This window comes from Hemitrygon akajei, chromosome 24 (genome assembly GCF_048418815.1).
Source record: "Hemitrygon akajei chromosome 24, sHemAka1.3, whole genome shotgun sequence".
Lineage (NCBI taxonomy): Eukaryota > Metazoa > Chordata > Chondrichthyes > Myliobatiformes > Dasyatidae > Hemitrygon > Hemitrygon akajei.
Genome location: NC_133147.1, coordinates 7,355,826 through 7,368,227, shown reverse-complemented (window position 1 = coordinate 7,368,227; position 12,402 = coordinate 7,355,826). Strand labels below are relative to the sequence as shown.

Below are 12,402 nucleotides of genomic sequence, written 5' to 3'. Positions count from 1 at the left end.
CTTTTCAAGGTATCATCAGCGAGTACTGTACATCGATATTGACATTCACCATGGTGATGGTGTTGAAGAAGCTTTTTATACAACCGATAGAGTAATGACTGTTTCATTCCATAAATATGGTGAATATTTCCCTGGTACAGGAGATCTCAGGGTAAGTTTATTTCATAATGTGCATTTATATGCCAGGCTTTCAGGAAATCCAAGCTATTAAAGTGTCAGTGACATCCCAGTATTGCTCACCCGACCTGGACTGGAATACCTGGAATTAAGTGTCTCAGTGCCGCAGGAGATTTCAGCGATCATTTTGGCAGTGATTTACATTCCCTCTCCGGCTAATGTCAGCTCTATGATGGGTACCGGCCTCCACAGTATCCAAGACATCTTCAAGGAGAGGTGCCTTAGGAAGGAGGTGTCCATCATTAATGACCCCCACCACCCAGGACATGCCCTATGGCGTCTGATCTCTGAATGGACATTGAATGCATGAGCACTACCTCACTATATTTCTCTTATATTGCAATACTTATTTTAACTTAGTTATTAAAAAAACTCAGTTTTTCCCTCTATTTATCATGCATTTCATTATACTGTTGCCATAAAGTTAACAAATTTCACAACATGCCAGTGATATTAAATCTGATCCTGATACTACAACATTAGGTCAGGGAAGCCAATTATTTGCTTTTTTGCCATGAAAAACCTTGAGGTGAATGAGAAAACTATCTTTTTATCATCGTCACAGGATAAGTGAGGTCACAGAAAAGCACTTGCAAAAAATTGGAAGTGGCCTTGAGCTTGTAGGGAATGTTGAAAGCATAGTAGAGGAACGAAAGGGGGGCTTGGATACAAACAAAATAGAAGGCATAACTGGATGATGTAAAACAAATTAATGAACCTCATTATGTGTGATAACAAATTATTTGCAACAGCTTGCTACTTGTAATGTCAACATCCAGCTGTTTCATGGACGGAAGTTGGAATGGTGGGAATAGAAGGGAAGAATGGATACTTTGGGCGATGGCATTTTGTATCTTTAGCTATGTGTCTGTCTCCACAGATGCTGCCTGACCTATTCCCACCATTTATTTAGATTTTTATTTCAAGTTTCTAGTGTCTGTGAGTGATACGTCATGTGTTGATAGATAGGATTAGTTAGGTTTGGTATCAGAATCAAGTTTAATATCACCGGCATATGTCATGAAATTTGTTGTGTTTGTGATAGTAGTACAATGCAAACCTAATAGAAAAATGTGAATTACAGGAAGCATATGTATAAAATAGTTAAATTAAATAAGTAGTACAAAAATAGAAATAAAAAAAGTAGTGAGGTAGTGTTCATAGGTTCAATGTCCATTCAGAAATTGAATGACAGAGGGGAAGAAACTGTTCCTGAAACATTGAATGTGGTTGCCTTCAGACTCCTGTACCACCTCCCTGATGGTAGCCATGAGAAGAGGGCATGTCCTGGGTGATGAGGGTTCTTAATGATGGATGCTGCCTTTTTGAGGAATCGCTCCTTGAAGATCTCCTGAATGCTTTGGATGCTAGTGTACATGTTGCAGCAGGCTAAGTTTACAACTCTCTGCATCTTCTGTGTTGTGCCACCACCCCAAACCCCTGCCATTACAGATGTTGATGCAACCAGTTAGAATGCTCTCCATGGTACATCTGAACAAATTTGCGAGTGTGTATGGTACTTTTTTCAAATATTCAGTAACAAAGGTCAAGTGTCCTAATATCAATTGTTAGGATCCATGATTTGAGATTAATGGAGATCTTTGAAGGAATGGTGAAGTGTCTTTGACATGGATCAGTACGAGGTATATATGGAGTGTATAGATTGCCAGAAATAATGAGGCTGGTATTTAGCAAAGGGAATGCCAAAGCTTTTGGGAAATTTCAAGTAGGTTAGTTCAGTAGACAAGAACTTGATAGATGCAATTTAATGTTCAAAGCAAATTTTATCATCAAAGTACATATGTCACCTTATACACCCCTGAGATTCATTTTGGCATGCTCGGCAAATCTATAGAATAGTAACTATAACAAAATCAGTGAAAGACCACCCAATTTGGGTGTTCAACCAGAGAGCAGAAGACAACAAACTGTGCAAATACAAAATGAAAAAATAATAAATAAGCGATAAATATCAATAATATGAGATGAAGAGTCCTGGAAGGTGAATCAATAGGTTGTGGGAACATTTCAATGAAGGGCCAAGTGAAGTTATCCCCTTTGCTTCAAGAGCCTAATAGTTGAGGGATAGTAACTGTTCCTGAACCTGATGGTGTGAGTCCTTAGACTCCCATTCTACCTTCCTGATGGCAGCAGTGAGAAGAGAGCATGTTATGAGTGGTGGGGTTCCTGATGATGGATGCTGCTGTCCTGTGACAGTGTTTCATGTAGATGTGCTCAATGGTTGGAAGGACCTTACCCGTAATGGACTGGGCTATAATCCACTACTATTTGTAGGATTTTCCATTTAAGGTGTTTTTGTACTAGGCTGTGAGGCAGTTAGTTGACGTTCTCCACAACACCTGTTAGAAATTTGTCAGTTTTAAATAATATGCCAAATCTTCATAAACTAAGGAAGTAGAGGTGCTGCTGTGCGTTCTTTGTAATTTCAGAGGGTAGGTCTTCTGAAATGATAACTCCTAGGGCACTTAAGTGTGAAGAAAAACATGAGAAGATGGCTGGTAAATAATGGGGTTGAAGCTAACAGATAAAATATGCAATTAAAAATATCTTTATGGAAAACTAGAATTCTGGTCTTACAGGAGCCTAGATTAAGTAATGTGTATTTACACATATTACTTAATCTGGGCTCTTATAAAACCAGGAGACTTAATCTTCTATTTGGTCATATTACACACATTTTAGATTGGATCAAAAAAGTACAATTTTAAGTATTTTACACTGTCGAATAGCACATCTGTAGAAAATGTTTCTGTATTGACTGCATGAAGCTTATTTGATATTTTCTGGGCAGGACATCGGTGCGGGCAAAGGCAAGTATTATGCTGTAAATTTCCCACTGAGAGATGGAATCGACGATGAATCCTATGAAGCTATTTTCAAACCTGTGAGTATTTTCTTTGGTAATTGTGAAATTACAAGTGCAGTTTTCCAAAGCTGTTGTGCGTTCCAGAAGGATATGTGTGGGCTTGTCTAAAGTATGGGAATGAAGTTTTGAATATCTTCTGGTTTTCTGCTATTTGTGAAACATTTCTTTGTGCATGTAGAATTTCACTGTTGTAAAAGAATTTCTCTTTGTTGCTAGATTATATGTAAGGTGATGGAAATGTACCAGCCCAGTGCCATCGCTTTGCAATGTGGTGCTGATTCTTTGTCTGGAGATAGGCTGGGTTGCTTTAACCTTACTATTAAAGGTACTGTAATCAATTTTTAATGTTTATATGAATGCATGGGCTGGAGTGATGCTTGATTAATTTGCTGTGGGTACAAGATCAGGAATGTGGTTATGAGAGTTACTTGTTTTATTTTGCACCCTTTCTCCCCATGTACTTGATCTGAGCCTGGACCATTATCTCCTCAAGTTGTGAGGCGGCCAAACTGAAACAATTGCTATGCTGGTGACACTACAGATTTGTTATACCTGCGTGATGCATCCTCTTCTCCAACAAATGATTGCATCCAAAAGTCAAATCCCTTTATTAGCAAGTCTACGATTTTGAAGCAATGAAACTTAACCATACCCAGGTATAAGCTAGCGTAATTGGGTGCTCAGCAAAAGGCGCCAGCTTGCAAACTGCCCAGAACAAAGCACGAATATCCTCTTTGCTTTTACCGTGCCCCCAACACTTGTAAACATAATAAACACACAACACAGAATGCAATGCAAGTCGAGCAGTTACATGGCTCCTACAGGTTATGTCTTATTCCCACCATTGCTCTTCATAGACTGTGAGGTGTTGGACGTGTTTGCACAATATTGCCAGTGCCCTGCTGTCCCATAGTTTGCCCTTCAAAGGCAGCACATTAAATTGGGCTGTATTTGATTCTTTTATAACGGTTGTTGCATTGCATTCCCAGAGTGGTTTTTGCAGTAAAAATTGTTTTACTTGCTGCTGATCTTAAAATTTATTCTCAATGCGAGTGCAATGAACTGGGGCTGCAATAACTCAACTATGCATCCTTTCCTGTAATCTTTATTTATTTCTTGACATACAGAGTAGAGTAGACCTTTCTGGCCTTTTGAGCCATGCTGCCCAGCAATCCCCCAATTTAACCCTAGCCTAATCACGGGCAATTTACAAATACCAATTAACCTACCAACTGGAATGTCTTTGGACTGGTGGAGGAAACCGGAGCATCCGAAGGAAACCCACGCTGTCACAGGAAGAACATACAAGCTCCTTACAGGCAGCAACGGGGTTGCTGGTACTGTAAAGCATTGTGCTAAGCACCATGCTACCATGTCACCCCATTCAGAAGGCTTCAGGGTAATAGTTTAACCACATCTGAAATACTGCTCCCTTTGAAGTTAACAATGCTGCAGCCTTCTAATCTCCAGAGGAACGGACCATTGGGCAACCAGAAAAGGCAGCATTCATGAATGCAACTGTTACGAACCCTGTAACTGGGTATCTTACCAGCAAAGATAGGAGTATCCATTGCAGTCTGATGATACTATTTTTAACAGTATTTATTAGTAAAAATACACAAAAATAATATCAATGCAAATATACAGATAATATACGTCATCAATACTAAACCTAAAAGTGCGGGTATAATAATAATCAGTAAGAAATAAGCTGTATCGTTGTCTAGGGGATAATGAATTGTCCGATGGAAATATAAAGTTCAGTTCAGTTCATGCAGGCTGCGGTAGTTGCTGATCACTGTGTTGCAATTGTTGGGGAGAGAGAGAGTAACTTGCCGACTTTCCTTTTACGATCTTGATCCGTCGATGCGTTGCTGTTGTGGACATTCACGTATGACCTCTCCGTCCTTTAGCTAGACTGTTCCGTGGAGGACTGGTCACCCAGCCAAGGGTGGACACACACACAAGCCCCCACCGGTCTCGTAGCGTCTCTCCTGGTGCGTCTGAGGGGTGTTCCCCAGACCCTACTTTTATCTCCACTCACAGGGTCTCAGATGTCAATCAGGTTGGGATGATGCAATCCCTCAACCAGACCACTCTGGCTGCCCCCTGAGGGGTTTCAATGAATAGAACAGTACTCAATATACAATTCCTTCTTCAAGAGACAATAGCAGTAATCTCTCTCTTTGTCAATAGGAGACATTCCAACCTTTGTGTATCCCTGCGTTGTCTCTCTCTCATTACTGACATGAGCTGTTTATCTCTCTCATTTCCTGGGTATCAGACCCGAAATAATAGCGATTTTCAAAAAGACTTTGCACCCTTCTGCCCATCAGAGTTGCTCCTCATTTGTAACACAACACACATGCAACATCTACAGAATTTCATGTGATCGTGGAAGCAATTTCAGTATTACTGGAAATTCACACAAAGTTTTCTCCCGCAAATAATTTCCTTTTCCAGCATTTAAGTAATTGCCCAAAGTTTATAATGTTTATACACGTGCTATCACAACGATCAGTTTGAACCTGGGGACTGTCAATGATTCTCGCATGCATTGTAATTCTCTGAAGCTACTAAGAACTCGATTTTGTAGCAATGCTAATTATGTTTGTTTTCAACAGGGCATGCCAAGTGTGTTGAATTTGTCAAGACCTTCAATTTGCCTTTATTAATGCTGGGAGGTGGTGGATATACAATTCGCAACGTGGCTCGGTGCTGGACATATGAGACCTCTGTAGCTTTAGATTCTGAGATTCCCAATGGTAAGCTAGTTGACGTGGGGCAAATTGCAAGATGAGTGTCTGTGGCACTCAAACTCCATATTCCCTTCTACTGACTTTTATTGTCAAGAATGATCTGAGCAAGTGGATGTGACTAGGTCGGTATGGTCACTGATGTGTTAACCAATTAATGGATGTTACAGATTGTTCGCGCGGCAGAGATATTGATGAGATTGACCGGGATGTATCATGGACTGGAGGACTTTGGTTACAGGACTGATCGGATAAGCTGCACTTGTTTTCCCTGATCTGAAGGAAGCTGAGAGATGATCTGATAAGAGTATAAAATTATAAGAAAAACATAATAAGTCTTAATAAGTAGATAATAAGTCTTCCCATGGTTATGGTATCCAAAACAAGTATGTTGGTTTAAGGAGATAGGATGAGTTTGAATGGTAATATTTTTATATAGAACAACTGATGTGCAGTAGGGGTGGTTAAAAGTAAATTTTATTATTGAAGTACATATATGTCACTGTACACAACTCTGAGATTAATTTTCCTGTGGGCATACACAAGTTTGGAGAATAGTAACAATAACAGGATCAATGTAAGATCAACCAGAGTGCAGAAAACAACAAACTGCAAATGCAAATATAAATAAATAGCAATAAATAATGAGAGCATGAGATAATGAGGTGGTCTTTAAAGTGAGATCATGGTTGTAGGAACATTTCAGAGATGGGGAAAGTGAAGTTGAGTGTAGCTATCCCCTTTTATTCAAGAGCGTGATGGTTGAGGGGTAGTAACTGTTCTTTAACCTGATAGTGTGAGTCCTGAGGCCTTCTACTTGATGGCAGCAGTGAAAAGAGAACATGTCCTGGGTGGTGGGGATCTCTAATGTTGGATGTTGCTATCCTGCAACAGTGTTTCATGTAGATGTGTTCAATGGCTGGGAGGGCTTTACCTTTGATGTACTGGGCTGAACCCACTTGTTCTGTTCAAAGGCATTGATGCTTTTGTACCAGGCCATGTTGCAGCCAGTCAGTACACTCTCTGCCACACATCTATAGAAGTTTGTCAAAATTTTAGATATAATGATGAATCTCTGCAGGCTCCAAAGGAAGTAGAGGTACTGCCGTGCTTTCTTCACAATGGCACTTATGTACTGGGTCCAGGACAGATCCTCTGACACTGTAACATCCAGGAATTTTAAAGTGACTGAACAGGATAGTGTCACAACATCTAAGAGGCACTTGCAGGCAGGGCAGACCACAGAGCTGTGGCGTATCTTATGGATGGGGTATAAAGAATCAAGGGGCGCTGCATACCCTTGCCAACAAGGTTTTTGTACGTGCCATAGATTCACCTCCAATTAAGCTTTCATTTCAAGCCTCAGGGTCAACTGTAGTTGCTGCAGACTTTTTAAACAGTCTCTAAAATTGAATTATTTTTTTAAAAATCAGACCTTAAGATATATATGGCAACACAGATGTGTCTTCATCCAGGTAGTTCCTGGTATTTGACCGGAGGACACAGCCTCAAAATAGGGGACATACATTTAGGACAGAAGTGAGTAATTTCTTTAGCCAGCGGGTGGTGGATCAGTGGAATTTGTTGCCACAGGCAGATGTGGAGGCCAGGTCACTGGGTACATTGAAGGCAGAGGTCGACAGGTTCATGATTAGTTATGGTGTGAAAGATTAAAGGAGAAGGCAGGAGGATGGGGTTGAGAGGGAAATTGGTCAGCCATGATGAAAATGGTGGAGCAGTTTTGTTGGGCTGAATGGCCTCTGCTCCCATATCTTATGGTTATTTGGTTGTTAAAGATTTAAGAGTGAACTTCCTTGTTGTTAGGGAAGTACAGTGGGAAGTTAAGAAAAGGCTAGGTAGAGGGCACTCTTCTAAAAGGGATTTGGGCATCAGTGCATTGTTGAAAGGGGCAGGGCCATTGATAAAACATTGGATAATTTGCCTTTTAAATAGATAGCATAAAAGCAGAGAAATCATGATGTATAATTATTAAGACTGGTTCAGTAACAACTGGAGTATTGTTTCGCTTTGGGCATCATACTTTGGGAAAGATATTAGATTGCAAAGCAGCAAATTTAACTCTTATTTTAAAAATCTGTAGAATTAGAACTTTATATCAGTCACAGGGAAAATGTTAAAAGCTATTTATGGGAGAGTTTGAATATAAAGGTTGGGGAAGTTGTAATTCGAGCCTTTGGTGAGGGTCCATGGGCCCCATGCTTAATGGTATTGTGCCATGGCATAAAAAGGTTGGGGTCCCCTGAGTGAGACTTGAGTCTTGAGTGCAACATTATTCTCCTTAAGGAAGGATGTTAGTGCATTAGAAACAGTTCAGAGAGATTTTGCTTGAGTAATACTTGGCATTGGCCGGTGGTCCTGTGAGAAAAGATTGGATGGGCTGGGCTTGTGTTGAATTGAGTGGCGGAAACAAATGGAGAGAGTAATTAGAAGCTAATGCCAGTGGTGAAGTACCAGGAGGGCCAGAGAAAGAATGCAGTTGTCAAAATAACAGAGACTGATATGAGCAAGTTCTTTTCAACAGAGTGGATGGTAAGGGTCTGGAGTGCAATACCAATGTTGGGGTGAGAGTGAATCTATTTGCAAAGAAGCTGGATACCTTTCTGAAAGGAAATGCAGTGTTGTGACTGGGCAAGGGATCGGACAGACTAGTTTGTTCTTGCGGGGAATGGCTACCTCTTAGGAAGCATTCTATTCAGTGAATTCCTAAAACAGTAATTAATAAATTCTGGTATTACAAAACATTTTGAAATTGGATGAGATGGTGCAACACACAATCTGCAGGAAGAACTCAGCTGGAATGCCGTCAGAGGAGGACCAAATTGTTAAAATTTCACTACAAAATGTTGACAGTTCCTTTCCTCCCACCAGTGCTGCTTTACCTGCTGAGTTCTTCCAGTGGGTTGCCGACGCTGGAATCTGGAGCAATGCAGTGTCACATCTCTTCATTGACAGTGTGAAGGGGAGGTCTGTAAGCTGCCTCAGTAGTATGTTCTCATTCACCAGCTGACAGGAATAAGGTATTGGCTGGTCAGTTTGTTCAGTGGCACAGTTTATTTTCTCAAAAACTGTACGCAATGAATTTTGAGAGCACATTCTGATTTTTAAAATAGAAAAAGGTACAGCTTTATGCATTATGTGCTGGAAAATGCTATCCTTGACAGGCAGAGAACTAAACATGTGATGGTTTGTATTTCAGAACTGCCATACAATGATTACTTTGAATATTTTGGACCTGACTTCAAGTTACACATCAGTCCTTCCAACATGACAAACCAGAACACCAATGAATATCTGGAGAAAATAAAGTATGTAGTTTTATTCATCAATGGTATGAGCTGTGTTGTCATGGGATGTGTTAATTTGCTCAGCAGTGGAGTATTCTCTACCATGGGTGTCACGGTAGTGTGGTGTTTAGTGCAGCGCTTTTACAGTGCAAGGTGTTCCAGGGTCCAGTTCCAGCACTGTTGTGTAAGGAACCTCTACGTCCTCCCTGTGGAATACCTGGGTTTGCTCCTGCAGTCCAGAGACCCACAGGATAGGTTAATTGGTCATTGTAAATTGTCCCATGATTAGGTTAGGCTTAATTGGGTTTGTTGTATGCTGCGGCAGCATAGCTCGAAGCCATGGAAGGGCTTACTCCATGCTGTATTGCTAAATACATAAATTTCAGCTGTTCATTTGTGATATGTTCTGCAAAATGCCTCTATCCCTATGTGCAGTGATAGCACTGGACTGTCTTAGAGAATCCAGTTTGGTAATTGCAATCTGTGTCTCAGGTTGTAAAGTACCAAGGAAAAAATTTTGGGAAATGTGGAGGAACAGAAGGCAATCTTGGAGTGCTTCCTTGATGATAGCAGGGTTGGTGGATAATGTGGTTCAATAGGCATAATAGGCAAAAAATGAAGTACAAAAGTAATGCGTGCTAAGTGTCTCTTTGGATACTACACACCTATCACCCATATTCCAGGAAAAATGTGAAGCAGCCACAGAAGAACTACCACAGTTGATAAGTTTGAGTTTGGTGTCTTGTCCATAGGAATACACAAAGGGTAATGGAATTCCAAGTAATCGGGGTAAATTTCGACCTGCCCTAGAGTAGTCTTGGAGTGGAGATGATTATCAGTGCAAGGACACTGGTTTAGAAAGCTTTTGAAGTTTGGGGTTTGGACAGTACCCAAAGAGCACAGGCCATTTACAAACCTGAGACTGTGCAGTCTAGTAGGTATTGTCCATGGGGCTGAGATTTCAGAGCAGTGCAGATCTGTGGGGTGACAATGGTTTGAGAGCTGAGCTTCATTGGATAGATTCATGTTATCTGAACTCAACAAGGTGAACTTTTCTCCTCGGATACCCCTGCAATGCCATTATATGTGCATGTTGAAACATTGCTCAAAACTGCTTTCTTCTACTCTTCTCTGAGAGTCAAGCTATTTTTCTGTGTGGCTTGTGGTTTAGAGGTATCTTTGAGCTCTTTGATCATTCTCCATTAATGGTGAGAGAATTAAAACAGCAAATGCATGCAAACCCATGTAATTTTAAGGCTGGGAACATTTGGTCAGATAGTTTCTCTAATGTGTACATCTAAATTCTAGAACTATTTGCATCCTTTTTTAAGATAAACAATCGGCATTGTGTCTAATGGAATTATAATTATTGGTTGTAAATCTATAGGCAGCGCTTGTTTGAAAACCTGCGTATGCTGCCCCACGCACCGGGTGTTCAGATGCAGTCTATCCCTGAGGATGCTGTTCCAGAGGATAGTGCAGATGAAGAGGAGGAAGATGCAGACAAACGTATTTCTAGTGAGTTGTGTTTGTTACTTTACAATTTTTATTGGAAATAGCATATTTCAGTATTATTTATGCTGACAGTACCCAACATTATGGCAGATTGACCGTGGCTGAAGCTTAGGTTGCCTGATGTAACCTGTGTCCACGCTCAAGGGGGTGTTGGATCCTGAGGTGACCTGTGTCCATGTTCAAGGGGGTGTTGGATCCTGAGGTGATCTGTGTCCATGTTCAAGGGGGTGTTGGATCCTGTTCCTGATGTAACCTGTGTCCGTGCTCAAGGGAGTGTTGGATCCTGAGGTGACCTGTGTCCATGATCAGTGGGGTGTGGGATCCTGAGGTGACCTGTGTCCATGATCAGTGGGGTATGGGATTCTGTTCCTGAGGTGACCTGCGTCCATGCTGAAGGGGGTGTTGGATCCTGAGGTGACCTGCGTCCATGTTCAAGGGGGTGTTGGATCCTGAGGTGACCTGTGTCCATGTTCAAGGGGGTGTTGGATCCTGTTCCTGATGTAACCTGTGTCCATGTTCAAGGGGGTGTTGGATCCTGAGGTGACCTGCGTCCATGTTCAAGGGGGTGTTGGATCCTGAGGTGACCTGTGTCCATGTTCAAGGGGGTGTTGGATCCTGAGGTGACCTGTGTCCATGTTCAAGGGGGTGTTGGATCCTGTTCCTGATGTAACCTGTGTCCGTGCTCAAGGGAGTTTTGGATCCTGAGGTGACCTGCTTCCATGTTCAAGGGGGTGTTGGATCCTGAGGTGACCTGTGTCCATGATCAGTGGGGTGTGGGATCCTGTTCCTGAGGTGACCTAAGGAATGGAGCTAAGGAACTGCAAGAGTAAAAAGACCCTGATGGAAGTTGTATATAGACTCCCAAACAGTAGTAAGGATGTGGTCTACAAGTTACAACAGGATATAGAAAATGCATGCCCAAGGGGGAAAGTTACAATCGTCATGGGGGATTTCAATATGCAGGTAGATTGAAATAAGATTGGTGCTGGTTTCCAAGAGGAAGAATTTCTAGAATGCCTATGAGATGGGTTTTTAGAGCAGCTTGTATTTGAGCTCACTAGGGGATCAGCTATTCTGGATTTGGTACAATGAACCGGAATTGATTAGAGAGCTCAAGATAAAAGAACCCTTGGGTGCAAGTGATCTGGTTGGCTACCGGTGACTAATGGTGTTCCATAGGGGTCTGTGTGGGTACTGATGATATGTTATATGTCAATGATTTGGATGATGGAATTGATTACTTTGTTGCAAAGTTAGCAAATGATATGAAGTTAGGTGGAGGGGCAGATAGTTTTGAGGAATTAAGAGGCTACAGAAGGACTTAATCAGATTGGGAGAATGGGCAAAGAAGTCAAAGTGTGTCAGGAAGTGTATGATCATGCACTTTGGTAGAAGAAATAAAAGGGTTGACTGTTTTCTAAATGGAGAGAAAATGCAAAAAACTGAGGTGCAAAGGAACTTGGGAGTCCTTGTGCAGGATTCCCTAAAGGTTAATTTGTAGGTTGAATCCGTGGTAAGGTAGGCAAATGCAATGCTAGTGTTCGTTTAAAGAGAACTAAAATATAAAAGCAAAGATGTAATGTTGACAATTCATAAAGCACTGGCGAGACCTCACTTGGAGTATTGAGAACAGTTTTTGCTCCCTTATCTTAAAAAGAATGTGCTGAAACTGAAGAGGGTTGAAAGAAGGTTCACGAAAATGATTCCAGGATTGAACGGCTTGTCATGAAGGGCGTCTGATGGCTCTGACCTGTATTCACTA

At 41.3% G+C, this 12,402-nt stretch overlaps 1 protein-coding gene across 1 annotated transcript in view; it reads left to right on the top strand.

The window, feature by feature from the left end:
• hdac1 (histone deacetylase 1) overlaps positions 1-12,402 on the top strand; it is a 51,418-nt gene that overhangs the window by 34,360 nt on the left and 4,656 nt on the right. Inside the window, exons 6-11 of the mRNA XM_073028267.1 lie at positions 10-151; positions 2,990-3,082; positions 3,281-3,389; positions 5,689-5,829; positions 9,038-9,146; positions 10,513-10,643. Of these exons, the coding sequence (XP_072884368.1) occupies positions 10-151; positions 2,990-3,082; positions 3,281-3,389; positions 5,689-5,829; positions 9,038-9,146; positions 10,513-10,643 (725 nt within the window). The remainder of the gene's footprint in view (positions 1-9; positions 152-2,989; positions 3,083-3,280; positions 3,390-5,688; positions 5,830-9,037; positions 9,147-10,512; positions 10,644-12,402) is intronic.